General features: G+C 43.2%; 2 protein-coding genes across 4 annotated transcripts; both read right to left on the bottom strand.

The window, feature by feature from the left end:
* Positions 1-39: 39 nt before the first annotated feature.
* b4galt3 (UDP-Gal:betaGlcNAc beta 1,4- galactosyltransferase, polypeptide 3) lies at positions 40-9,246 on the bottom strand. 2 transcript variants are annotated; one of them, XM_069660423.1, is made up of 8 exons: positions 9,123-9,246; positions 8,455-8,547; positions 7,815-8,369; positions 7,460-7,707; positions 5,710-5,900; positions 5,496-5,618; positions 4,600-4,704; positions 40-3,092 (listed from the first exon to the last, which is right to left on the bottom strand). In XM_069660423.1, the coding sequence occupies exons 3-8, from the start codon at positions 8,095-8,097 to the stop codon at positions 2,732-2,734; spliced, it is 1,311 nt and encodes a 436-aa protein (XP_069516524.1). In that variant the 5' UTR covers positions 8,098-8,369; positions 8,455-8,547; positions 9,123-9,246; the 3' UTR covers positions 40-2,731. The 2 variants fall into 2 exon arrangements, with proteins under 2 accessions (XP_069516524.1, XP_069516525.1); XM_069660424.1 differs by having other exon boundaries at positions 7,472-7,707.
* Positions 9,247-10,425: 1,179 nt separating this feature from the next.
* Positions 10,426-26,861, bottom strand: bgnb (biglycan b). Of its 2 annotated transcripts, none has more exons than XM_069660509.1 (8): positions 26,644-26,861; positions 19,174-19,438; positions 15,998-16,110; positions 15,188-15,401; positions 14,930-15,040; positions 13,241-13,334; positions 12,527-12,665; positions 10,426-12,451 (listed from the first exon to the last, which is right to left on the bottom strand). In XM_069660509.1, exons 2-8 carry the CDS (start codon positions 19,421-19,423, stop codon positions 12,254-12,256), a joined length of 1,119 nt encoding a protein of 372 aa, XP_069516610.1. In that variant the 5' UTR covers positions 19,424-19,438; positions 26,644-26,861; the 3' UTR covers positions 10,426-12,253. The 2 variants fall into 2 exon arrangements, with proteins under 2 accessions (XP_069516610.1, XP_069516611.1); XM_069660510.1 differs by lacking the exon at positions 26,644-26,861 and adding an exon at positions 21,712-21,730.
* Positions 26,862-27,655: the final 794 nt, after the last annotated feature.

Here is a 27,655-nt window from a genome sequence, read left to right as displayed (position 1 = left end):
AAAATGAAGGAGAGACACATTTTTTGATGATGTGTTTTTATTGATAGACATTTGCTTTCTGTCACAACGCTGTCAATCATCGCTGCTTCTGCCGCCTTATTTGTTGACCTTGCTCGCAAACACGCGCACACACACAGGTAAATAACTTCTCATTTTGAGGACAAGGTCAGTAAATAAGGCGACCTAAGACAACGACAGGTGCATTGCATGATGCTAATATCATGTTCCTTCATTATAAGTGATGTATTAGATGCATCCCGTCTTTCTAAGTCAGGTGGTTTCCAGCCATCACATCTAAACCTCTCAAACGCTTTCAATGAATGATTAAACAACCTCTTCTAAACAACCTCTCTTAAACTACACAGTATATATTTCCAACACTTATGCAAAAAACATCCTTTATAAAAACTAGCCTATTTATTAAATATAGAACAATCTCCAGGTAAGCACACAGTTTGCCGATTAATCTGCTGAGATTACATAACGTCCTTAAAAGCTTTCATTGTGTCACTGCTTAATTTCACACAGGCGTCACAGGCAATATGATAAATGGAGGATATATTATCTATTGTTATGCAACTAAACTCTTATGTATAAAGCTAAGACATTAGGCCTTATTATCTATAATTGTACTCTGTTAAAACAATGCATTTGTGCGGATTGTTTTGGGTAATATTTGATCATATATATAAACGTATACTCCTTCTACAAAACTAGATCCATTCATAAATCACTCATCATGTCGTTTTTGGTTCTATTAACCAGTGAGAGTCGGAGAGTTGCCCTACACCTTTAAACTGGCAGGATCAATCATGTGATACTACGCAATACAAGACGCCCTCCAAACAGAGCAATGCAAAGATTTGATTGGCTGAAACCTGTGAATGGCCGACGTTAATATTTAACATTCAAGTCACAACACTGCAGTTTCATTCAGTCCTCGGTTCCTCACGGCTGGCGCTATGCCAGGACGAGCCACTTGAGGGCGCTCACATTTAACCCAGAAAAATGCCATCAGTAATATGGGCTTATTTCATGAGGCACAATGTTAACATAAGGAGCATGGAGATATAGTGTAAATGTCGATGATAATCTGCTCTACAATGGAGACCCCGGAAACTATAGAAGTCTGCATGTATCAGTGAGTCAATAAATAGATCAATAAATTAAATACATTCAAACATGAGCAATACATTACCTGTTAGTGTGATAATCCACCTCAGAAATCCAGTGTTACAATATGGAATTAAACCACTTCCCTCGTCATAGCAGCAAAAAAAAAAGGAGTTCCTCTAACTGATGTAACCTGATAAACGCTCCCTTCACAACAAGGTAAACAAGGATGACAGTTAAAAACAATACATTCCACGTGGCTGAAAACAAACAGAACATCTGAGAGATGAAGTGGGTTTTAGATCACAGAAGTAGATGATAATTGATTTGTTCACACAAATAACCTACATGCATGTCCTAGTTTGGCAGGCCACAGAGTAAAACTACTTAATTATCTGCCTGATACACATTCCTTTCTTCCTTGTCTCCTTCCCTTTAGGACACAGAAGCTTCCATCTAGCACATAAAGACAAGGAGAGGCTTGTTTTAGCGGCTAGATGCACCGGGGTCTTTCATAATATACTGAAAGACCCTCCGTGAAGACGTCCAGCTGACCTACATCTATACACAGTGCTTTATCGTAACTATTTTAATTATTAAAAACACAATCTGAACTGTCAAATGTGTCGCCACGTGCTGACAATATTGTTTGCAAGTTTTTTTTTCCATACCTGACTATTCTAAAAGAAAAATAAGAGTACAGATAATACCAGATGCACAGGTCTATCCATGTATCGAGAGTATAGTCGAGCTAGACAACAACTACCATGCCACGTCTATGTTTATCTGACAGGTGTGTACTTTGTTATGTGGTTGGATACATAGTTATCTTCCCGTATGATTTGATTGTCTAGAAACTAAACGTCAGAGAGGCACCAGACTGTAAGGAAAGAAACAAACCAGTAAACAAATAAAGAAGTCTCTTGATATAAATATAAACTCTAGAGTCGTCTGATAACTATGGAGTTGGTCAGCGCTTGATCGATGCACACAAATATAAAACGGCAGTCCTGGAACAGATCGTTTGCTCTGGTCTAGGATCAGTCCGAGCCTCCCTGCTTTCTAACGTTTGCTGCGACGCAGGAGAGGAAAAATGAACCCCAGGTCAGCGTCTAAAAGCAACTATACCAGTCTATAAAATGCGCATAAAAGAGAGAAGGCACGGAAACACAAACCCACCGTGGAGCGGGGCGGACTGACAGCAGCAGTTTTTTTGGGGGGAGCGAACTGGATGAAGCTGCAGGTCTGCTGGCAGCAGATGGGTTGCTTACAACTTACGACGTCTGGAAAAAGAGCAGAGATTTATATGTTTGCTGTCTCATTTTCATTTAGCTTGTTTTGGACCTCTACGTGGAGTCCTGCACCATTTTTTCTCCTGGCTCCGAACCGGTCAATTGCATGACCGCAGACTCGTACCAGAGTCACATTCAGTGGACGATAAACCAAGAGTTGACTCAGTCGTGTTCCTGAACGCACCGCTGTAGTGGCTTGGTTATTTGATCCATTGCATATCTATCCCTAACTTGCACTGAGCACAAAAAGCTGGTGTATTTATCTCACAACCGAACACTGTTCTATGCTACAGATGTGATGTAGTCCCTATATTAAACACCTCGTCCTACTTCATCACACCTGTCTTCTCCTGTGTCGTTTGATTTGCTGCCTTCGACCGGGCAGGTTCTGTCTTGTCACCAACCGACTTGAGCGCGGTCAGATTTGCTGCCTCAGCCCGTTTGCTCGCTTGCCTCTGCTCCTGTTTGGCCGTGCTCCCGCTCTTGCTGCTGATGCTACGTTGGTGGACAGGGGTGGTTGTTTTCACAGTAAGAGGTACTTTCCCTGGGGGCAGACGGGGATCCTCTCCGATGTTGACGGTGAGGTTGGTGTAGAGAGGCTCCAGCTCTTTGGAAAGGAGCTCGTAGTTCAGAGAGTTGAGGCCGTCAGAGCGCCAGTTGAGTCTGGTCCGTTTCAGGAGGTCAAATCTAGAAAGATGAATGTAATCAAAGGTTTGTGTTTGTTTCAGGGTCAAAAAGTGTCAGATGAGGTATGTAAGTATTAAGCTACAATCAGGAAACAGTTAGCTTAGCTTAGCATAAAGACTGGAGGCAGGGAAACAGCAAGCATGGCTCTGTACACAGTTGAGAAACAATTTAAAGGGCCAGTTTGACGATTTTCAACCTCAGTCCCATCATGCTATTACGGGAAGCTAATGCCATTATGGTAGGAAAAAAATGCAATTTGGCTCTGTGCCTTTGGAGGACGCTATCCGCTTCTCCAATGGGCCCTGGAAAACCTCTGTCAGACTACGTAAAACACGTCATCTGGCGGAGGCCAGGGAGCTCGCTAAACTACACTTCCTCAATCTAGGACGCCCCCTCCGATGTCACGTCTCGTTCAAAATCGTCAGGTTTGAAATGCAGACTGCAGACCTGAAGATGTTTTAGACGATCCACCGGTATATTCTCGTCTTATTTTGGATTCTGTACCGCTCTGAGCCATCGCCATAGCCAAGTATTTCACGTCAGCGTCTCTCACTGGGCGGTTCCTTTCAGAGGGAGGGGCGCAATGCACGCTGGGTGATGTAGGAATGTAGAATGGGCGAAACCACAAGCTGTTTGGACAACTTTCTCCACAGATGTGGCGCCAATTTCAAATATTATTGCTTCTATCGACCAGCTTTGACTGACCCAAGTATGTCCTGACTGGACGCAGTGACTTCCTGGAGTTTCTGTTAGAGGACACTGCATCTTGGAGGGAAATACTTTGTGCACAGATCCCCCTGTTGTAATCTGAACACGACGGATGAAACAAAAGAGCTATAGAAAGAGATTTTGTGCTGTAGAGGTGCTGGTAGCTGGTACCTTTGGACAGAGATAGGCTTGCTGTTTTCTGCCTATATGTTTAAGTCTATTCACCTACTTGCTTTAGCGACATTATTTAACAGATGGATGTGAGAGGGGCAGATTCACTAATTCCCAAAATGTCAAATGATTCCATTCTCAGTACTATAGTAAAAAGACCTTTTACATAAAAGGTAGGAAAGATTAGTCTTATGTTTGAGATATAAAACCTTTTGAATATAACTTCTGGCATTAAAGCGAATTTGCAGGAACTTGTTTTATAATGAAGACAATCTTTCTGAGGCACGGTAGGCATGAAAAATGCAATGTTCTTTTAAATTTGAAAACAAATGAGAATGCCGCCTGAGGCAGCAGAAATTGTTGGCTCAACAGAGCGAGCAGAGGAAAATGCCAACCCCACACAAAACAGTGTCCACAAAAATGAAACCGCCATTACAGTTAAACCTCAACATTTGAAGGGGCTGGAGATATAAGAGGGAGAGAGACGGCATAATTCTGATTCACTCCCCAGCATTCGGATTGAAGCCAGGACAAATATTAATGGTTCAAAGAGAAGGCAGAACAAAGTGATGCTACATAGATCAGAAATACCCCAACCGCCCTGCAAAAATGACCTGTCCATTCGTACCTGCGTGGGTTTTGCTCATTGCCTCTGTCTCCTTTATGCTTGATCATCTTGTAATGACCAATGGCCACTGGGGGGCGCATGATCTTCATGCCAGACAGGCGTACTCTGGATAGACAGCACACAACAGGGGTCAACAGGAACAGCATATTCTCATTCAGAGGCGTAAAACTGGAACACTAAATCTCAGGGTCTGGATAATATTAGATCTATAAAGCCTGGCTCTGTACTATACATGCTATTTTCTATAACGGAAAACAACAGCAAGAGTACATCTAACCTCTGAGGGATACATTTCAAGGCAGGAAATAAAGAAAGCAAACATAGAATTGTGGGTGACGTATGAGAATAACATTTTACGGCCTATAGGCGCCGGAAAACACTGTGGTTCCCTTTTTCCATCTCTGGTGCTGCTGCTGCTGTGCAACCCCAGCTATCTAAGTCAAAACATGGACGTGTAACTTATGTTGCTGATGTCCACTATATGATATATATTTTAGGTTGGAAACCAGAGTGAGCAGGAGAGTGGAGAGAGGGCACCGCAGCACAGAGCGGAGATGAGCCTGAAGACTCTCAAACTCCCAACCCAAATCTGCCAGCTCGTCCATGCGAACATACTCACTGTGAGAGACACACAGCGAAGCCACAGCAGTGGGAGGGGAGGTGAAGATGAAAGATGATGTTAGGAGACATAACGTTAAACTCAAAGGAAAGGAAAACATGTGGTACAGAAAGTGTAAACATGAAAGAAAAAGATGAATGAGTAGAGCCGAAGTACAAAAGGCGGACGGGCTGAAATGGCTGTGACACGTAGCTCTGATGCTGAACACACGTGTAAACATGCAGAGTTCACTCTGTCATTATGGGATATGGACCTCTGCTGCTTTCAACACCCTCACCTGGCAGCGATGTCATCATCCTCTCCACCCCAGCCCCAGTACTGGTTAGGGAAGCCGTTCATCTTCATGTACTGGTCTGGTGTCACTGCAGACACCCCACCAAAATACTGTGGGTACGGCAGCCTGGGAGGGTCACATCAAGAGTTTACAAGCTTCAACATTATATCTTAGCACTTCTATAAAAGTCCAAATATTCCCCCCGCTGTGCTTCTACCTGTATCTGAACTTGTCCATGGCCACAGACAGGTGTGTGGGGAACTGCTTGTGGCAGGTGTAGGTGTTGTGGTCGTTCTCGGGCAGCAGGTCCACATCATGCAGGAAGATGCAGCTCCAGTCTTCATCTCTGAGGGCCTCCCGCACGCCAACATTCAGCAGCTTGGCTCGGTTAAAGGTACCGTTCCCCCACTGAGGTCAGACACAGAGACAAATGTGCTCACTAAGAAACAGAGTGTGTTAAGTCCTTAATTCTGATTGGGTAAGGGACACACCGTTTAAGGTGATTCTTTGACTATGATCTCGCACTATGTTGCTATTGTTCATCTACTTAGCAGCCCAGAGATGCAAGCTACAAACATTTTGACTTACAGTATATGTCCTTTGTGTGTAGTCATATTATTTGAAATAATCTGATTGTAGCCATGCAAAAAAAATTGTTTTAGGTTGCCAAGGCAGCTCAGAAACCTCAGAAAAACTTAAAATTACACCGTAAGTATTTAAGAGTAACCAGAACGTTCCAAACATAGAAAATCATTTTGCCTTTACTTTTTTCAATGTTTCATTGAATCTGTAATAACCTTAAATATAAAAGCCTGGTTTAGGTCCCTGTCTGACATCCATCGCAATCCACTAAACAAAGTCGTAACAATGAGCAGTAAAATAATCGGACTGGAGCAGGAACCACTGATCAGCATTTACAACAGACGGACTAAAGTAAAAGGATTACAAATAGCCTCGGACACCACACACACACGCACACGCACACGCACACGCACACACACACACACACACACACACACACACACACACATACACACACACACATACACACACACACACACACACACACAGGCAATACAGTCACCTCCCCTGGGCTTCAGATGCAGATCACTCACCTTCAGGACTAAGAGAGCCATGTCAAGCTTTGTGCCCACATCTATCAGGCTCATGAACAGTTGAATTATCTATTTTAACACCATTCATTTAAAAAAATATATATATATTTATATATATTGCATATTCAGTAAGTTTTAAGTTTTAAAGCTTCATTTAGCACTGTTGATTGCTCTACAAATGTTGTGATATGTGTGTGGGGGTATGTTGTTGGGTACGTGAACTGTACACGTATTGTTTTACACAAATTAAGTTTCTACGGATAAATGAAGTTATTTTAATATGTATTTTTCAAAGAAAGAGTAAGTAAGAAAATGTTTTTCTTTTTCTTTGGATTTTCACTTATTTTTGAAGTTGTATCTGTAGTCATCGATCTTTTCTTTGTTTGTTCAGCCATAGTAGATTACTGTTTACTCGCAACACTTGCATAGACCAGAAAAGCAGCGTCACTAACTGGGCGCTGCTTGTAATTTATTCCGCAAAAGTCGCCACCGACAGCCAGTCCCTAATTATACAAATGCAAAGGCTTTCATCAGTGGGCCATCGGCTCAATAACCATTGTGTTACCTCATTCGGCGAGAGATAGTGACTTAACAGACATTTATTTTAATGAAAATCTTCAAGATTATTACTCTAAGTTTTACACAAAAAATAAACCAGCATTAAACTAAAGGGTTTAGACTGTCCCATCATTACAGTAATAAACAGTCTATTCCAGTACTACAAGGTAATAGACCTACTTATATTACAGCGGCACAACTGATTGGGTTTTCCCAGTAACAGCGATGTAATTTCATCCTAAAAAAGCATTATGTGACCACCCCTATGCACACACATACAAAACACACACTCACACGAGACCCGACCTGCTGTACGATGTAGATGCTGTAGTGGATCTGCTGTCTTTGCAGGAAGGGGTGCAGATGGTAGAGGAGGGCTCGTAGGTGGGTCTGCCGGTTCCGGTACGGTACCACTATCGCTGTGTGGTGACGGGGCTCACAGTCCGGAGGCCGGTACCGTCCGCCTAGCGACACTAACGGGTTCCTCTGTCTGATCTCCTCCAGAGTGAGAGGAGAGGAAAGATGGACCGATACGGGTCCGACTGGAGGAAGGGAATGAGGAAGTGTGAAAATAAATATTGATACTCTTGCTCTTTAAATGTATGTATAACACATAACAGCACACATTTAACCCGTCTCACTCTCTCACCCAGCAGTGGAGAGGGGATCTGACAGTCTCTCAGCGGTGCTCCTGTAGCTGGGGGTCCAGTGCCGGAGTTGCGAGGCGGGGGAGGCGGGACTCCCAGCTGACTGAGGTTGGTATAGACGTCGTGAGGTCGAGAGTAATCAAACTCCGGCTCAGTGGTGTGCACAAGGACAGAAACCAGGCCTTTGAAGCCCCCAAGGGAGAAATAGAGAACAAAGGCAAACTGGAAGCCCACCAGCAAGGCCAGTGTGCACGGAGAGTCCAGAGAGCGCCCAAAGCACGCCATAATAAAGTAAGACTGTAGAGGAACAATTCAATGTTGGGAAAATGTACGGAGGCTTTGGGAGGAGAGGTGGGAAAAGGGCAAGTGCAGCTGGATGACGGGGGAGGAGGAAGAGGTGGGAGATGAGCGAGGAGAGGCAGAAGGAGAGGAGGGGAAGGAGGCAGCGCTGAGGTCAGGTTCAGGCGTGCAGGAGGGGGGCGTCCATCTGTAGGAATGGGTAGTAGTAGTGGTGAAGCTCAGTCAGCACTGCCATCACCTCCTGACCACAGACGTCTCTGCGATAGAAGATGAAAACTGTTAGTTTATTGCATCTATGGCACATTATTTTAATCATATTACATCAATCTTGATGTAGGGTACCTGGTTTTGCAAGGGTCTAATTATAACCTTTCCCAAACCAGGAAGTGCTCACTCCACTCTCTCCTCCTCTTCCTCCTTTCATCATCAAGCTTTCTGTAATGAAAAGAAGCCTGAGTGAGTATTAAAGCAGCAGCAGATTTATCTACTGTAAGCTAAAATAAGCCGGGAATGACAAGCAGCTACAAACAAATGTCATGTTTGCTTCTTTATTTAGAAAGGCTTATTTTCAGCTGTGACATTTGCATTGGGCGTTTATGGAAGAGAGCTGATTACAGTTCCCTGATGATATAAACAGTTATATTGCCTATAATTCATGCATTGCGCGACAGGATACTTAGCTGGAGCTCATGCTACAATATGTTTTACTGTATTTTCTATATTTATATTTTACTGCTATTTAAAGAAATAAAACAACGTTGAGCAGAAACGACGCCATGGTTATCAGATAGCCTTGAGTGCAGGTGATTAGCTTATCTGCATCTTTCGTCAGGCCTCTGCAAGCTATCATGTACAGTATTTACATGGCAAAAGCTAAAATATGTCAATAACATTGATAAAACACGACCACTCCCTGCAATATTTCTGCTGTCAACCACAAATGCTGCTTCTTAAATCGCATTTTTTTCAATACCGGCTTTATACAAGCTCTGCAGCACCAGCCGACTCACCAGCACATCCTTGCGACATTTCAAATCCAGCCCCCGGCTTCCGCTCCCAGTCGACGGGCCTGCTGCCACCGAGGAGACGCGATGGACCAAAAGATAGCAGGTTTTTTTTCTCCTGATGCTCGTCGCTTTTTCTCCTCTTCCTCCTCCTCCTTCTCCTCCTCCTCCACCACCACCACCACCTCCTAATCTCTCATCCGAGGCGAAATCTCTCCGTAGCCGCTTTGAGACCGCTGCAAACGCTTTCACACGCAAGAGCATCGCCGCATATCGGTCCAGTGTCAACACAGGCAGCGAGTGCTCTGTGCCTCATCAGCTCTCATTGTGGCGGTGAATCAGAGGCTGCGGCGCACCGCGGTGACGCACCAAGCGGCAGATTTGAAAAGGGACAGCAAATTTAGAATTTGCCACTGGTGACTGAGTGATGATTTATATTTGACCATATAAAATAATTATTATTTATCAGAAGGCAAAATGTGTTTTGGTTTAGAAAACACAGGACTTAAACCATGGTTTAACAACTTCTACACATCACCAAACCTGCTAGGTTAAATTATGGAGTTTATTAAGTCATTATTTTAGTCTGCAAGTTGTTATATCGTCAGTGTGAAAATGTGAAAGAGACATGGTCAAATATCTGTAGTAGTATACAGTTGGTCTCATTAAAGGGGCCCTATTATCCTTATTTCCAGCTCCATACTTTTAACTCTGAGATTCCTCTGGAGTAGCATGATTTACGGTTTTAAAAAGTTCTTATTTAGCTCTGGGCAGACCCATTGAGGTTATGTTCCCTCCTTTTCCCTTTCCTTCTTTTCATTATGTTAATGTGCATGTCCGTTAATGCTGAAGACACAACTGTGAAAGAGCAGCAAAGAAGAAAAGTGACATTTTCTTTAAACTGATTAAACACTTTGTACATTTTCATTCATTTATTAGTGTAAAAAAGTCATTGTTGACAACAGCGTACCTCTGTACTCTGATGCAAAAATGCCATAACATTATGTTTTGTCTAAATATGTCAGACGACATGTTCATATAAAGCAGGACACAGTAAAGATTTCAGGTTAGTATTTGTAGATTTGAATTTAAGGCCCTGTTCAAATTTGGTATTATCCATGTGTCCTTAGCGGTCCGATCACAAGAGGAAAGTTCTATGGCGGAGATATACTCGCTGTTTAACCTTGTGTTTGCATACACACCCAACTGCATCATGAACATAGTTATTTACGTTGTTGTCTATGCACTACGCCTGTTAATGGTGGATACCTCTAGAGGGAGCACCAGAGAGCTCAGGCCGCATGCAACTAGCGTATTTGCGGGACGTAAATAACTGTCATAGCGTCACTTGAGGAGGTTACTATGATGTTAATTCTGAGATCACAGCAAAAATAGCGACAGCTTTTGTGTGGTCAGTGGACAGATGTGGTGGACATCGTACGGATGTGGATAACTTGGTTTATCAGCTTTTTCAAAACTTTCTGCCATTGTTGTCCTTGCTGCTGTGTTGAATCTGTCACATCCCCTCTGCCTCTACACTGCCCCTACCGTTCATGTGCACACTGCATCTCGCATACACATAGTGTTTTGACGCTCCAAACATACATGTGGCAACCATCATGTGCACGGGAAGGCGTAATTAACAGCAAGCACAGTATATATCTGGGTTAAGCCTACCTGTACTTAAGGCTGCCCACTTTTGATCCGATGACAAAAACCACATGTTTATACCAGGTCTGAACGAGGTCTAAGACACTTTCAAGCCTTTTAAGGCCCTGGTGACTTTCTTTCCTCAGTAGGTTCATCTCTGTCTGTTTAATATTCAGGATTTTGGAAAATTCAACCTCCTTTAATCCCACAAATGTTCAAAGAATCAGTTTTTGTCACACACTGAAAGTAATCTGAGCTTTTTGTGTTTGTGTTATGAAGTTTGGACTCAAAATGTCTCTACACAAGTGATATTTCTTCTTTATTTCTCACACAGCATCCAACCTAAGGGCATCAGTTGTTCTCTGGCTTTATGCGGCAGGCTAAAAAAGTCTTTATTCACATGCAGCAGTAGCTTGTCAGATTACAGAACAGAGACAGGACAGAATACTTATACGGCTAAAGTAGATCCACGTAGGTTTACCAACGTAAACAGACTAACCCTCTGATAACCCTGAAGCAGATAAAGCATAACAGAAGAAACTGTGCAAAACAATGCATCAACACTACTGTAGTTTGTAGCACTATGTAAACACACTGCCTTCATTGTGTCAAAGCAAAGCGGATGTGTGTTTTCTCTAACTGGGGCAAACCCCCACTACCTCAGTGTCCCCTCGAGGAATACTGCATTAAAATATCATACAGGCAGCAAAGTATTAGTAAAGGCACAGAACAGACTCCTTACACAGGCAGGCTGCTGGTTCAGTTACCTCGAGTCAATAAGAAAAGATGATGCCGTGAATTTTAAAATGTACATATTGCAATTTTAATCAATCAACTGCCATGATATATACAAAGTGTTTGTGAACTGCTAAATTTGAATAATTGATTCTACTTGTATAATAGTTTTTTATGTCTGTAAAAGGTGGAGAATCTGTTTCTAGTTGTTTGTTAATAAAGTTGAATTTAATGTCCGATTTGAAGGCCGAGCGGCTTCAGACCAGTGACACAGGCACAATGTGATGTATCTCCTAAATTAGCACACACACAGAAAGTCATACAGAGCACCTTCTTAGGTATATATAAAAAACTATAAGGCATTGCTTTTCTATTTTCTTACTCGTAATTGTTAAAACAAATATGACTTCTATCAAATAAAGCGCTATTGTGTAAAAAATATGGAATGAAATGCTTCACAAGTTTTCAGTACTCGTTTTTTTCATTGATTTTAGGCTGGGAAACATTCTTCTTAGACACTCTCCTCCATTTGATCCATTTCTGATGGCAAAACTTTCAAAATCTTAAAATTCAAAAATGCGAAAACTCAGGTGAAGTACTGCAAGCGCTTTGCTCCCCACTCCCTTCAAGTTATGTGATTGTAACTCATTCTATTTCATCAGTCCCTCTCATCCTCTCTCAGGTTTTATTCAATATTTAAATTATCTCCTCTCCTCCCTTCACTCTGTCAATCTCTGATCATCCCCCTGTCTTTACTTTTTGTAGTTGCCGAACTGAATGGCCAGCCGGTCGCTGACGCAGCGGAACGTCGCGGGCTGCACCTCCCAGTAGTTGACGGGGTTTGCAAACAGGCTGATGCCGTTATAGAACGTCCTCTTCATCCCAAATCCTCGAGGGCAGAAGTCGTCCACGCCCACCTGATTGATGTTGTTGGAATGGAGGTACACCACCTAGAAAGCAGGGGGAGGGTGAGTAAAGCATCAAGACGAAGATGGCCGACAAAACATGTGCGTTTTTAAATGTACCTGCAGGTATTTCATTTCTGGGAGGCCTTTAGGAACACGAGTGAGGCGGTTGTTGTCCAGATGCAGCTCTCTCAGTCTGGGGAGGTAGGACAGACTGCCGTTCTCTATGTTACGGATATGGTTGAAGCCAAGGCCCAACCTGGAAAAAGTGAGACAAGAGGATAAACTTTAGAAATAGGCAGAAAACAGGCCACTGCATGGTACATTTAGTTTTTTAACTAAACTGCAAATTCCATGATAAATGTGTTTGCAAGAGGGGGTTATTAAGCCAAGTGGGAATTAGGTCCAAAGCAGCCTGGCAATGCTCCTGTGAACATAAATAACCTCATAATAGGTGTAGAAAGCTGGTCAAAGTTAAGTGAAGTGTATTAAAGGAACAGATCAGAAAAGAAGGTCTGTGATTTTCCTATGACAAGTCAAAATGTCAGCAAGGTATGTGTCGAAAGTTTTCATCCTACATTAGATGACAGTGGAGACCAGAGTCAGAAAGCCTACACAGGCCTAAACTAACAGTTATCATGCTTCTTGTTAGTGAAATGTCAGTGTAATTCATATTATTACCCCTGAGGGGCACTGCTGACTTGGGGTGTATTTCTTAAAAACCACAGGATATGAAACAAAAATGAAAGCAAAACCCCCCAAAGGTTCAAGAGATGAGTTATGGTAAGATATGAGAATGATGTTGATGTGCAAAATGTATGAAACATAGCGTACCTGTACAGGTTTTTGTAGCGGCTCAGGTCCTCCAGTTCCACAGCCTGGATCTGGTTGTGGTCCAGATGAAGCTCATGGAGACTGTCAGGGAGATCTGGAAGCCAGACAACATATCTGTAAGGCTAGTTATTGTGTCATAAACCACTTAGCCCTTTATTGCCATGTTGACACTTTGTTTGTTAGAGGCACTTCAAGGAGTAGTTTGATATAATGTGACATGCACATAGCTGAGAGTTAGAGAAGATTGAAACCACACTTTTAGCTGTCAGTTTAATATGAAGCTACTGAAAAGCCAGCTGCTGATTAGCCTGGCTTAGCATTAAGACTGGATTCAGTGGAAAACAGCTAGCCTAGCTCTGTCCAAGGGTCAAAAATCTATCAGACAATCTACAGCTCACTAATTAACAGTTGATGTCTGTTTTCATCCAGAAATTAAAGTGTACTAATGCCAGTATGCTGTTTTAGTGCCTGTTTCCACTAACGGCATTTGTTTTGCACTGGCAGCACATCCTTAATTTCAGAGTGCTTCTCACCGGCACTTACTGTTGCTAGGTTACGAAAGTTGTCTGGCGGCGCCCTGGTAGTGACAGTTAAGTCTGTATGGTAAATGGACTGTACTTATATAGCGCTTTTCTAGTCTTTTACACTACATAACACATTCACCCATTCACACAGTTCAGTGTCTTGCCCAAGGACATTTCAACATGTAGCCTGAGGGAGAACCTCTGACCTTCCGATTGAAAGACGACCAACTCTACCACTGAGCCACAGCCACCCAGTGCTTAATATTTGCTTCATTCATGGAAATTTTACAAAGTAAATATAAAAACAATGGAAAGGAATCGTGTCCTGGCATCAACACAAACCAACACAGACCAACACAAAGAAGCTGTTCTGCTGTTAAACACGCAAACGTACGGGATCTTTGCTGTATCGGTAATTCAACTGTGTGTTTTGGTTAGTGGAAGTGGCTACAGCGGCTCCACCCGCCGATCTCTACCGCGCAACTCTGGCTCCAAATGATGCCACCATTGCAAGAGGGCAGCGCCTATCACGGTGGCTAATTTGGCTGGTACAATGAGAGCAGATGGAGATGGGCCGTCCATCTAGATATACAGTCATTGGTCCCGCCCCTTCTTGATTTGATTGGTCGGTGAGGGAGAAGTAATATTGAAGAGCTTGGCGGTGTTCCATAAGTTGAACTATTTTCAGCTGAGAGTGCTGAGAGTGCAGCAACAAAAAACAGCCTACGCCTAGGGCGTTTTTGAGCTGAAGACGCCGAGCACCGAAAACCGTCGTTGTTTTTTTTCGAAAATAGATGCAAAAAATGCCTTTAGTGGACACAGGCCCTTAAAAGTGCTGGGCTATTTCTTTGCTTGGGGCAGTGATTTTCCTCAAATGTTTGCTGTCGTTGTAGATGTCACATAACAAGCAAATGCATGACTTTATTGATTAAAAAAAACAAGCTATAACATCTTAACTAGTGAGGTTAAGCAGATTATTTACTTTTAACATAGCCAGGCTAGCTGTTTCCTCATCTTTGAAATAGACAAAAATGAATGATATGAATCTTAGTGAATGATACATTAAGAAAAAAAATTGCTGAACAATTGCTTTAACAATACTTTAGATAACAGTGTGATACATTGTAAATATGTTAGCATTCGTGCCACACAGATGAGTTGTTACCTTTTGGCACCCCTGTCAGTTTGGCCTCTGATATACGTAGATAATTCAGTTTCAGTCCCTTGAATGCTCCAGGCTCAAAACCGCTGTTCTGGATGGGGTTTGCTCCCATTTCTGGAAGATGAAAGGGAAATTTGTGGCATGAAATAAAAATACAGTCTCTTTAATCTTCTGCAATTCCAGTGCTACGCAGAGGCAGAGGCAGCGGTGAGCACCACATTATATAGCCTGAATTTGATGAAGTCATCAGCATTTTCTGACCTATGCAGTTCATGTTGCCCAGTCCTGCAAAGGCTCCAGCTGCCACCTTCTTGATGCGGTTCTCGTGGATCCTCATCTCGACCAAAGAGGCGGGCAGGTTCTTGGGGACGGTGGTCAGCAGATTCTTGGAGAAGTAAAGCTTCTGCATGTGCTTCAGAGGCATGAATGTTCTGGGGTGGACTTTGGAAATATGGTTATTCCTCAGAGACAGACCCTGAAAAACACAGTTACCATGGAGAAGTGAAATTTAACATCCACTATATTTGATGAGTAGCACTCTGACAGAACACACAACATTCACAAAGAGATGTGTTTGCATCCTCTGAATGTGTTTGAGTGACTTAAAACAGATGCAGCAGCAGCTCACAGAAGCCCATCACTTAGCAGACTCTGTTTTAACCTGCGCTGGCTGAAGGATGGAGACAGATGTAAGCTAGCATAAACAGACCTCAATAGAGGTGTTGTTGTATAATGTCATGTCTGCGTTTCCTAAGCTGCCAGACTTAATATTGCTCTTGGTCAGCGCTCTTGAATGCGGGTCAAGAGTGAGAAAAGCCTTTCTGACTAAGTGAGGCGAGGATGTGAGCGTGAATACTCCCATTTGGCTTCAGGGCTCTAACTTAATACAATTAAAGCTCTCAGAGCGATGGGCGGCGGAGGGTGAAAAAAGAAAGGAAATAAAGCTCCAGAGGAAACGGGGGAGTCATAATGATATGTCACACTGCTGAAGCCAATACAAGCTGAGCTAACACGTCCTTAAGAGGCTGATTTAATGCTGAGAGCGACATTATAAATGTGTGTGTCTCTTACGTATAAGTTAGTGAGGCCTTTGAAGTCATGCTCTTTGAGCTCGGTGATACGGTTGTTCTGCAGGTCCAGGAACTTGGTGTCCAGAGGAATATTCTTTGGCACCTCGGTCAGACCTGAGGAGAGCCCAATAAAAACACAAAAGGGAATCATACTCCATTAAAGGCTTTCATGGGTGACTGTGAAGCAACACCCTAAAAACCAGTCTCAATGGGCACGCTCTCAGGATATCTTAGTCACACATAGACCTTGGAAAATAAATAGTCACTGTGTGTTTCTAAAACCGTCATCGTGCCTAAAAATCAACCCAATCACACGCCCACACAGTCTCAAATGAGCACTTTGGGCATCCGCATCTATTATTTTAATGAGAGGTGGACGTAGACACAACTGTGGAGGTCACCCAGAGACGTCAAAGCGGCGCATAACTAGCATCACTGGTTTGTCACTGACACAGACTCGCACACGCACAGATTCCACTCACACAGATGGGGACACCAGATGTTTTCCATCTGGTTTAGATTTGACAGAAGTCACAAAGGATGTGCGTTAAATACCAGGGGCAGGATCACATATAAAATGAAAGGGAGAGAGGCAGACACACTCTACAAATGGACAAACACAAGCTGTGTGTGCTCATGTGTGAGTGGTGGAGCTGCCAGTTGACTTTTGGGAGCATAAGTGTCTTTTGTGACAGAAACACCTGCTAACAAGTTGTTACAATTTGCATCAAATTTCTGTTAAAGAGGGGGTATTATGCTGTTTTCATTTAAAGACAAATATATAGTTACACAATGTTGGATGTCCAGACTAAACGTGGGTGAAGTTTCAAATCTGTAGGTAAAAGTATGTTGGAGTAATCCCCAGGCTTCTCAGCTCAGTCTGCAGGCTGCTGTCAACGCCAGGTTTCACACAGTTTTTTCTACACACATAGTGACGTCACAAAGTGCAGCCTCAGCAGGCTTCGTAGAGCTGGTCAATCAGAAGAAAGCTGGCTTGTAGGGGCGAGGTTTCCTAAAGGGGACAGAGCTGACTGAGTCGTTTCAGGCAGAGGCTGTATGAGGGCCTGCACAGAGCAGGAGTTTTTAAAACTGTAAATTATGCTAAGCTACTCAACAGGTATCACAGAGTGAAATATGAAGCTTAAAAGTAGCATAATACCCCCCCTTTAAGCTTATAAATACTGAGGAATACATTCATAAAGGCTAAGAATGGGAGTATACAGCGTTAAAATCCACCTGCATAGTTCCACTCTCTCTGGAAAAGTGACTCAGCACCCGCACAAACACAGAAACCAGAGCTCATTAACAAGCCCACATCACAGAGCCACGTGGACGACTGTATCAGATGTGGTCGGTGGAGCAGACAGGCCACGGTAAGCGAACTCCGACCAGAACCACGACCTGGACCGCGACCATGATGCAACCAGACCCTGCTGGTGGGAGAGAGAGCGCCAGCTGTCCCACTGGGATCCAGTTTGCCACCAAACCCACATCTGATCCACAGGACTCTGCCCAGAGCTGTCCATCCAGAGTTAAGTTTAGATATATGGCTTGGGCCACACCCTCCAAGTCACCACACAGGATCAAACCCGCAGCAGCTCCCTCTGGCACGTCCAGGCGGTGCTGGGAGATCTGGTGCAATATAGGCCAAAGTGGAGCGTTAAAGGTTGAAGACATTTAGCATGATTTTAGAGCAGAGTAGATTAAGTAAAGTTGTAGAGGAGCAGTTTAATCCTAGATGTACTTTTTAAAGCTCAGTCTCTATGATTTCCTCCTCTAAGTAATAAAGTTATTACAGCTGCTGTGAGAGGTGCAGAATGCTGCCAGGTGCATTCATGTGGTAGGAAATATCCACCTGGCACTCAACACCTGCAGCTTTCCGCGTGCATCCTGCCAGCCTCAAATTTGTATGCCTGCATCAGACATGAAAAGAAGCCTGCAAAAGCTTCCACCAACACCCTGATTATCTGAATCCCTTAACCCGCTAAAACCCCCAAACCACAGCGCTTCCACCATATCGGCCGCAAATCTCAAAGCCTAGTACCACAAACTGACAAAACTAGCACCCTCCGTAACCCCTAGCACCCCTCAACACGTACACCCAACATAATGCCGGGATGCACGTTGAGAGGAGACAGACGCCACCGCGAAAATACATCTGTTCTAAATAAGCACTTGACATCGCGGAAATTATACGCTTCCACATTTACCCGCTGCAGCGAGACCGGGGACAGTAAATATATAGAGCTTGTAAAATGATGATTCGACAAAACCATTATGTCTAAACACAGACAGCCTATTAGAGTTATATAGCTGGTATAATGTGAAGAATCTTATAGCCATGAATATGACTGACTTTGGTGCTGTAAGAATAGACAGAGGGGGAACAGCTTTTATTATCCGCATGGTCAGGAAATTGTAGCGTCTGCCTTTATGGAAATAGGACTAAAATAAAGTCAAAGACAGACTGTGAAGGCATCGTGGAAATCATATTGGATTTGGCGAGAACTTGTTTGCATCCTTGTCTGGAAACTTCCTTATCCCGCTATTAAAACAGCTGTACAGGTAAACATAACCTGTATCCACTTTTAATCCTCTCCTCCATCTTCAAACTGACTCATTCATCCCTCCATCCTGCCTTCCTGTTTGGGGTTTCCATTAGACATCCCGTCCACATCCCAAAAACGACGCAAAACAGCTCCTTAAGTGTGAGGAAATGATCAACTTTTCACCTCCTCCCATTACCGTGCCCTTTTTTTAGCCTGCTGCTGTGTCTTCCTCTAACTCCCCTCTTTTGATCCGTTTCAATCTCTCTTATTTTCTCTTCATCCTTCCTTCTTTTCTTCTTTTCTTGCTCAAACCATCTCCCCTCTCCCACCCAGTGTCTACACACAAAGTCTGGAACACAAAATCCCTCAAAGGCATGCCTTTCCTTGTCAAAATACACCCGCATTATCTCGGGAAAGAAATTCCTCTCTCACCAAAGGAGGACTTTACTCCCTGGAGATATGAAAGTCATGCGAGGCTCGAGTTGTGCTCACTCGCTCGACTCATTTGCTTTCCTGTCAGAATCTTGACACACACACACACACAATAAAAAGTGATGACAAAGCACCGCAGACACATCTCTCTCTCTCTCTTTTGTCCGTCTCTTTCCTCACAAACACTCTCACTGACCAAGGTCAGAGCACTGGACGACCCGCAGCTGACAGTGGCAGCCGAAGGGGCACATGTGGACGTCAGGGGGGAGGATCTCCTCCAAGGCCGAGCCTTCTTCCTCGTCCCTCATCATCGTCATCATCTTGTCGCTGTCCATGCTGTCCATGGCGAAATCCCAGAAGCCTCTCTGCTCGAAGGGCAGGGCCGAGGAGGGGGAGAGCAGCCGTGCCACGCAAAGCAGCAACAGGAAGCAGCAATGTGGCAACATCTTGGATTCAAGCACCTGAGAAGACACGAGAAGGAAGGAGAGAAACATTTTATTGTATATGAAACTTTACAATCATTTGCTTGTTTATAAAACTAAAACTAATGCTGTCTAACGAAACAGCTCTACGGTAAATGCCAAATTCATTATGGTTATACCATTTTTTGTTCTAGTTTAACTGGTGGATACAGTATAGCCCCTTTCACACATGCACTGCGCTGCTGAAAATCTGGAAACTCCTGAAAAGTTTTCAGGGCAGACGGTCTTCAATTTGTATATGTGTATGTGTGAAAAAGGCCTTAGTGCCATAAGCTGTTTAACTGTTGTACCCTGAAAGATGCTTCTAACATTTTGTCCTCCCCATTTATATTAATGGAAGTTGACTAAAATATGCGCATGGCAAAAACGAAAAGAAAAAGCCAGACAACCATGTGAGTGACCCTTGGGAGCCCATAGGCCCTATATTCATTAGCTGTCCCAATCCAGAGGCTGCCGCCTTCGAAGGCTGTATTTGAAGGCTGATTCCGTCACAGAAATATGTCGCAGGCTGTCCCAATTCGAAGGCTTCTTCAGATCCGTTTCCCAGGCCGCAAAGGATCCATCAGGTGCATCCTTCGCGGCCCACCCTATCCTGAGATGCATTGCGCGCTAATTCAAATGAGATGGCGGACTTTTAAACGGGCATGCAAACACTTTTGGGTTCAACTCAATCGAACAGCTAGTGTTAGACATGTTTAAGAAAACGAAAGGGCCCTAGAAACAAATTATCTTTAAAATAATTGGTTAACTTACGCGACGTTAGTTATGTTAGCTAGTTAGCCCACTAGCTACCTATTGCTAGGTGACAGGAGCGGAGATTGGTGACGCAAAGGTAGACCAGACCGTCTCATTTCAGTTCGGCTTTAACGGTCTACGCAGGCATTGTATGTATGAGTGACATTACGGTTATTTCATCTAATTTCTTACAATAGTAGCCTCTTGTTTTAAAGCTGAATTAAATGCTCCATTGCCTTAAACCAGCATTCTTTCTAAAGGCCAACAGGGGGCGACTTCACTGGCTGCAAAAATAAGTTTAATTGTATGAAACTAGATGGGAAAATGACCCCACCTCTTGAATGATTTATTACCCAATGGTCTCAATCACTAGTTTTGAATCTTTAATTTAGTTAAAAGGATTCTTTTGGAATTATGGTCCCATTTAAAGTGAAACGACGAGAAAGAAGTGTACGCTTCAGGGCGTTACTTCCTTTGCTGAACAGGTTGCGATCACAGCCGTCTGTCAACCAGGATTGAGACATAACAATATGTATCTACTCCAAATGTGGTGGTCAAAATAAGGTCACTTCAGGTTAAAAAAAACAAGATGGCGACAACTAAAATGTGGAACTGTAGGCTTCAAAAGGAGGGTTCACAAACCAATGGGTAAAGTTACAGTGCTGACAACCCGACTATATAATGTATAAGAGAAAGCACAATTCAGACACAGTGTGCAATGAGTAGGGGGTGGTGTGTGGGATGGGTGGACATGATGAGGGATCCACGTGCGAACGTTTGCCCATTGGCTCCCCAACAGTATAATCCAAACATGTTCATAGAGGCTTTAGCTGAGGCTGGTGGACATTGGAATATTATGAAATGGTCTGCTTATTCTTAATTATAAAGGCCTTCTGTTTATTCCACACCTCCCAGGCAGACCAGGAGCCGGAGGCTGGACAGGAGGAGCAATGGACTCATTCCCCTGAGGAAAGTTTCCAAGACTCAACTGTGGGAAGGAAAGTCACTTAGACCACAAGTGACACAATGTCACCGTCTGCTTCCTGAACAACCTGCCACTTCCCGGGAGAGCGAGTCTCTCCTCACCGGCCAATCAGATAGTGTCGTGGACATCGCCTCAGCCGTGGAAAACTTTATTCCTGCAACCGAGCAGTCGAACAAAGCCACCATTCATTTGGAGGGGAAACTGTGTGTGCAGGCGTGAGTGTGTCTGTGTGCATGTGCATGTGTCTGCATGTCATGAAACACAGACTCCATGATGTCATGGCTGCTAATTGAGGTCAGCAGACACGCTGGCATGTGTGTGTCGGTTCTCCTTTCTTAATCCTTCATGCACTGACCTAACTAACACTTCCAACACTCAACCTTGTATCTCATTCCTAGAAAAACAAATTATCACCAGGCCAATTGATCATTACTGCAGGAAATTGTGATCCTTAACCTGCAGCTAATCCTGTGAAGTAAAGCCCAGTCGTGCACTAGACCCTGGGGTGACCTAAAACCCAATAATCTCTAACCTTGTGTTAAGTCCTTCTGTGATGCCCAGCTCCGTAATCCTGCAGCTAGAAGGTCTTGATGCCAATGTTTAGCGTGCAAACAGACTTTCCAGGGACGTTTAAGGACCCTGCAGGAACAATATTGCGATTACATTGGAAGCCAAAGTAAGGAAAACTTGGCTGTCAGCATTAACGGGACCAGGAGATGGATGAAAGCAGGAGATGTGGGAGGAGTATGATGAATTACAAAGAAAGAATTGATGGTGCTAAATTCACAGCATTCCCAAACATTTGTACCTCATGTGTCTTAATTCTATCCTCTTGAGTTTGACACCATTCAGCCACTTTGCGTGACCTTTGCCCTTCCTATTTCACCTCACGTCTCTGGATATTTCTAGTAGCACTGACTGTTCACACGACTTTGGATGGCTTAAAAGGGAGGCTGCAAAAATAAAGCCTGTGAGGAGGTTTCAAGGGCTTTTTTAATGTCGGGGGAAATGCTTCTCATTCCACACTTCATGAAAAAAATGTTCTCTAAACTGATACTGATCCTTTAAGCTACAGAAGCAGAGCCTTAACCAAAACACTCAACAAAGAAATCCAAGCTGTGGTCCGAGGATGTACATCACAGCATGTGGGTGATGATCTCTGTCCTGGATTATGAAGGACATCATGAGAAAGTTATGCTTGCAACCCATTGCAACTGTAGGGTGCTTGAGCTTTACTCAGACGTATAAAAGTATTATTTAGGAAAATTAAAATCAGCAAAACAAAGAGTCTTTGCATGATGTGGACCTTGCCTGGAAGCATGAATAACTGGCCCCTGCAGTCTGCCTCCCTGCAATAAAAATAGCTGCCAAATTATACCATTTTGCAGAGAAGAAAAAACACCACTGGCCTTGGGCTCGGCCAGAAGAATGCAGCCAAGAGGACAGAGCGAGGGCATATGCATCACACAATGACACGCAAACACACAAGAAGAGCTCGATATACACAGAAGACACCACCGGACTTATTTATACACCATCAATTTCTGCAAACTGTGCTTTGCAACAATATGGGAGGTAAAGGAGTATAAATCTAACAATGTGGCAGCCCTGCATCTGTGGAGTCATTTGTCATTGGTCAAACCGATGATTTGTCAGCCGTTTGTCGAGATGTGGCAGTGGACGGAGATGATGTTAAGAAAGAAGGGAGACAGGAATAGGATCAGACATCCAGGAAAAAATGTGTAAGGCTTCTGTAAACACGACCTGAAGATAAAGCTGAACTGCATCCCACAATCTGCACCGTCTCTGGCTGTAACAACCACTTATGTCAGACCCTGGTGTGTGCACGTACGAATCCCTGTCCTCTCCTAAAAGTTAAGCTGTGAGCATCACATATCCGGTCTGAGACGAAGACAAACAAGGGTTTAAATCCTAATTGTTATTTCCTCGGCTGCTCCAGAAGCCAAGAGTGGTTTAATGGCTGGACGGCAAGCGGATATTCTTGTCTGGCTCATGTGTTTGTCCCTGAGTTCAAACTGACCAGAATTGTAACAGCTTTGGCATGAATTTGAACGCACCACAACACAAATCCCTGCAGACAGGTTCAAATAACTTGCAAAACACCGCCTTCCACGAAGAGTAGACGCAGCAGATTAATGTCTATTCTTTGACAATCACATGTGGGTGTTGCGTTCAGGTGTACACATACTTTTGGCCACATGATCAAGCTAATCCTGCATCAGGATCAATTGTGTTTCCTCTCACCTCTGCAGCAGTGATTATTTTCCTGCACTGAAAAAATGTAAAACAAAGAAGAAGAGAAACAGAGGAAATCCCCCTTCTGTGTCAAAGGTGTGCCAGCACACACACACACACACACACACACACACACACACACACACACTCATTATATAACGGTCTGAATGTCTACAGGTGGTTAGAGCTGTCACAACAGGCACCAGAAGACAGACACCTTTATGAAGACATGAATTCCAGTGGTTTGCTTTTAAATTTAAAAGGTGAAAAAAGGAGACAGTCATGGATGGATGTATGAATGGAGAGATGCCAGCTGGAAATATAACGATGCGGTGTTCCTGAAAGCACCATCTGCTGAACAATCAACCCCTAAAAGTGCATCACTTGTTTGAGTTTCCCACAGCCGTAGTCTGAGATTAGCTTTACATTTCCTATATGCACGATCCATCAAGTGCTGGCTGCTTGTCAGGCCTCACATCCACTGCAATTACTTTGATGTGAGGAGAGTTCCCACAAGGCGGCCTTTGCCCCTGTGAAGCTAAACAAACGTATGTTTAAGCTATATGCTCTCTGTGGTGCCAAGAATAATTGTGTACTCATGATACATCTCAATGTTTGGTCTCCCATGACCACAGGCGAGGGAAAGGTGTCGCTATAACCACACAGACAGTCAAACTTTCTGCACAGATACAGGTTGAATAGTTAATAATTTTTCATGCTAGCATGTTCAATTCACAGCTGTTCTTGTCTGTGTTGAACCCAATGGCATCACCATTAACTCATAAAATCCATCATGGCTACCATTATCATTTAAGACATAAAATGCTGGCTCATTTAACTCTGTATACGTAGCAGCATCTCTGTTCCTTAGCTTCTGCTGGCAGAGTGTCAGCAGAGTTAAGGTGGGGCAGGGAGCTCACCAAGTGTGCCAGCTGGCACCACATCGCTGGTGTATTGGCTGCCGCCACGTCAACACTCAGAGCTGATTAACTTAACATGCTAGCTTAAAGTGATCAGAGTGCTGATGGAGCACAAGGCATTCAACATGCTTTAGTATTGTGTTGCAGAAAATAAATCTAATTTTGCACCACTGGATGTTCGTTTGTTTTCCCCCAAACTGTTACGTTTTATATTTCCCCAAAACCATCATGTTATTCTGAGCAGGATCCAAGCTGTCATAAACTCTGAAACCTAAAAAAAACACAATGTAAAACTCACATAAATGTTTGTTTGTGGGAATGCAAGCTGGCCCTGACCATACTCACAAACACACACACACACACACACACACACACATACACACTTACAAAAACACTGTATGTAAACCATCCGTTTATTTTCTTCTCAAAAATCTAAAGTCCACCTCCAAAAGGATCTGGTCATTTGGCTGACCTACATCATTTCCCTATGCCATGTCTCCTTTTCCTCCACACACATAAACACACACAGACAGGCACACTCACACACACAAACACACATCCACAAATTCATGTGTTCAAGTTGGTGTTAGGCGGGTCCGGTAGGAGCGCTCGGGTGGAGTTAACTGCCCCAGCGGCTGTAATTTGGTGACTGCTATCCCTAAAAAAAGGAACTGTTTGGCAGCTTCCCTGTTGCCGCCAAGCTTGGATGTGGTGGCAAGCTGCTCGACTGTGCTGAGACGAGGGCTTAACCAGAGAAACACAGAGAGCAGGGCGATACAGGAAGACAAAAAAAGGGCAAAATCAGTCAACAGCAGGGGGACAGCTGACCTGAGCATCCATGCCTGTGGGCAGAGGAGCCTCATTCAAAGTATGTGGACTATTCCAAAGTGTGTGCCAGTTATAAGTGGGCTATGAATAGAGGCCGAAGACAATGGCAGCCTTTTTAAGAGGAGAAATGGAAGAATCGGCAAATTTTGTTGTAAAGAGAAAAGGTCCCAGAGTTCAAATTTAACTCAAATTTGTGAGAGCTATAGAAAATGTAACCACTGAATTTGCCTGAATGGCACTGATTTTTCATTGACATTGATCAATTACATTACCAAATAAAAGCATTTTGCAGGGAGAATATGGAGCTACAAACACTGACTTTGAGACCAATCTATGATATAAGACACTGATGCTGAGACAGACACACAGCAGACAGACGAGCAGGTGCAGGGTGGTCAGCCCACAAGCCAGCTAATAGGCAGGCACGCTGTACAGTCAGGAAACAGACTTTTTGACTCCACAGTCAGACACTGTTGTGTTTGTCTTTGTACAATAAGCTCGACTCTGTTAAATACACTAATACAAATGTCTCGTACATGGTATTTAACTATAGCTGGACGTGACGTCATCAGCACGGGACAGATTTGGTTCCACAGATGAGTCTTTCCATAAAGGACTTGTTAGCATCACGTTATGTGCCAAAATAAAACAAGCTAAAGAGCAAGCTATAATCACCTTCCTGCCGATTAAAGTTCCTTTAACAGATTTCAATCAGAACGCTGTGAGTATACAGAGGCTGGATTTGAGGGTAGCGCAGGCTCGTGTACCTAACTGGGTGACTTGATTGGCACGTTTCACTATAATTATTCTCCCTTAATGACGATGCAGGAGTGGAATAAAAAGACGCTATAAATGCCCTGCGTTACTTTTCAAGTCTGAAGAGAAAATAAAGAGTTCCCTGATGTGAGGGTAAAGTGAGCGGAAAGTAAAGTTTAACTTCATTATTATCTCCTCCACTAATGACTGCTCCGATTGAAGAGTCTTTGAGACTCGTTGCGCCATCTAGTGGCCCTCCAGAGTAAGAGCTGTTGGAGAAATTACAGTCGTGTAACAGGTTGCGTTTAATTGGCTGTATTCGTTATATGGACAATAATATTAATATAATGACTTTGAGGGGAAATAATACGATAAATATTTGATAAATTGTGTGGTGCAAACTATAAACAACATGAAAACTTTATCTTAAAATAGAAAAGTTGAACGAACAAATCATAACGAAGTAATACAAAAAAAAGGAAATATACGTAGAGATATACAGACGGAATAAATGTAGCCTACTTTTTTATATATATAATATATTATATTGATGCCACTTTTTATAACTAAGCTACATTTAAGTATTTATTTGTTACATAATCTTTGTAATTCCTAATGTAACCTGGTTTTTGTATCAAATTATTTCGTTAAAAAAAATTAACCAAAAGTTTCTCAGAGTAGCACATGCAATAAAATTCCCCTACCTTGAGGACAGAAATAAGATATTAATTCCAAAAAAATAGGCTGGTGGGTGTCGGTCAGATTATCCTGGAAATTATAAAAAAAAAAGTCTTATATTTTCATCACATTTAGGGATTATTGCAGTATTTCCCCTCGGTCCTCTGACATCCAGCCGCAGCTCCTCCGCCTGCACACTGTGCCTCTGCGATGCAAACCGTGTCAGGGCACCGTGTGTGCTAGTTTCAGTCCACACCGAGGAAATGACTGAGAGAGCAAGGGGGGGTCAAGCCCATAAAGTTAACAAGCCTGCCTCCTTTCTCCCCTTTTTGGATGGAGGAAAGAGGTGGAGGAGGAGGAAGAGGAGGAGGAGGAGGAGGGGGAGAGGCCTAAGTACACAGCTTCTGTGCCATTATGGCAGCTGGCATATTTATGGCAGCTGTGTTATTTAAAGTTAGTACTCTTATGATAATATGTTAATTGACATAATGCAACTATATAGGAAAAGACTAAATATAATGACACATTAATTATGCACAACATTAAAGAATTATAATATAATTAGGGGCTCCCGTAATTTTTCTCCAATATAATATTGTTATATAGGGCTGTTTGCAAAAGAAGAAGAAAAAAAGGTGTGCACTGTCTTTGAACTTTGTGACCGAGGTCTGTAATAAATTGCTTTTGCAGACAATTTAGATAAAACCCATTGTAATTTAAACACTGCCACTTAAAACACAAGTTACAACTGGCATTGCCTGCATCTCAGATAGACTTCACAATTATATTATGCACAGAGTGAGCCCTTATTGTGGTTCCTGTAATGAAATCTAAAAGTCAAGAATGACAAAAATGTGTCCTCAAGCGGTCACATTAAAACGAATTCTCTCCAGGAACGTTTCCTCGCAGCATCACTTGAGATCCAGGAGGTTTCTGAGGCTAAACCCACAAAAAAGTTTATCATAGCACCATTTTCATTTTGACAGAAACCTTAATTGTACACATAGTTCTTTGTGTAAATCATATTTTTTGTGGTCT

The sequence above is a fragment of the Semicossyphus pulcher genome, unplaced genomic scaffold (assembly GCF_022749685.1).
Source record: "Semicossyphus pulcher isolate SPU_LCO1_2020_fin unplaced genomic scaffold, fSemPul1.0.p SCAF_13, whole genome shotgun sequence".
In the NCBI taxonomy this organism is placed as follows: domain Eukaryota; kingdom Metazoa; phylum Chordata; class Actinopteri; order Labriformes; family Labridae; genus Semicossyphus; species Semicossyphus pulcher.
Note: the sequence above shows the minus strand (reverse complement) of the source record. Positions and strands in the feature narration are given on the sequence as shown.

What these genes read in the sequence shown, in the direction of transcription:
- b4galt3 (XM_069660423.1), bottom strand. Translation starts at nt 8,097, where the DNA reads ATGGCGTGCTTTGGGCGCTCTCTGGACTCTCCGTGCACACTGGCCTTG. An exon ending in TACAGCAGGTCGGGTCTCGT is followed by an intron (nt 5,901 to 7,459) that starts GTGAGTGTGTGT and finishes GTCTGACCTCAG; the next exon opens with TGGGGGAACGGTACCTTTAA. An exon ending in AATGAGCAAAACCCACGCAG is followed by an intron (nt 3,093 to 4,599) that starts GTACGAATGGAC and finishes TCATCTTTCTAG; the next exon opens with ATTTGACCTCCTGAAACGGA.
- bgnb (XM_069660509.1), bottom strand. Translation starts at nt 19,423, where the DNA reads ATGTTGCCACATTGCTGCTTCCTGTTGCTGCTTTGCGTGGCACGGCTG. An exon ending in CGTCCAGTGCTCTGACCTTG is followed by an intron (nt 16,111 to 19,173) that starts GTCAGTGAGAGT and finishes GGCTCTCCTCAG; the next exon opens with GTCTGACCGAGGTGCCAAAG. An exon ending in CAGAAATGAAATACCTGCAG is followed by an intron (nt 12,452 to 12,526) that starts GTACATTTAAAA and finishes CCTGCTTTCTAG; the next exon opens with GTGGTGTACCTCCATTCCAA.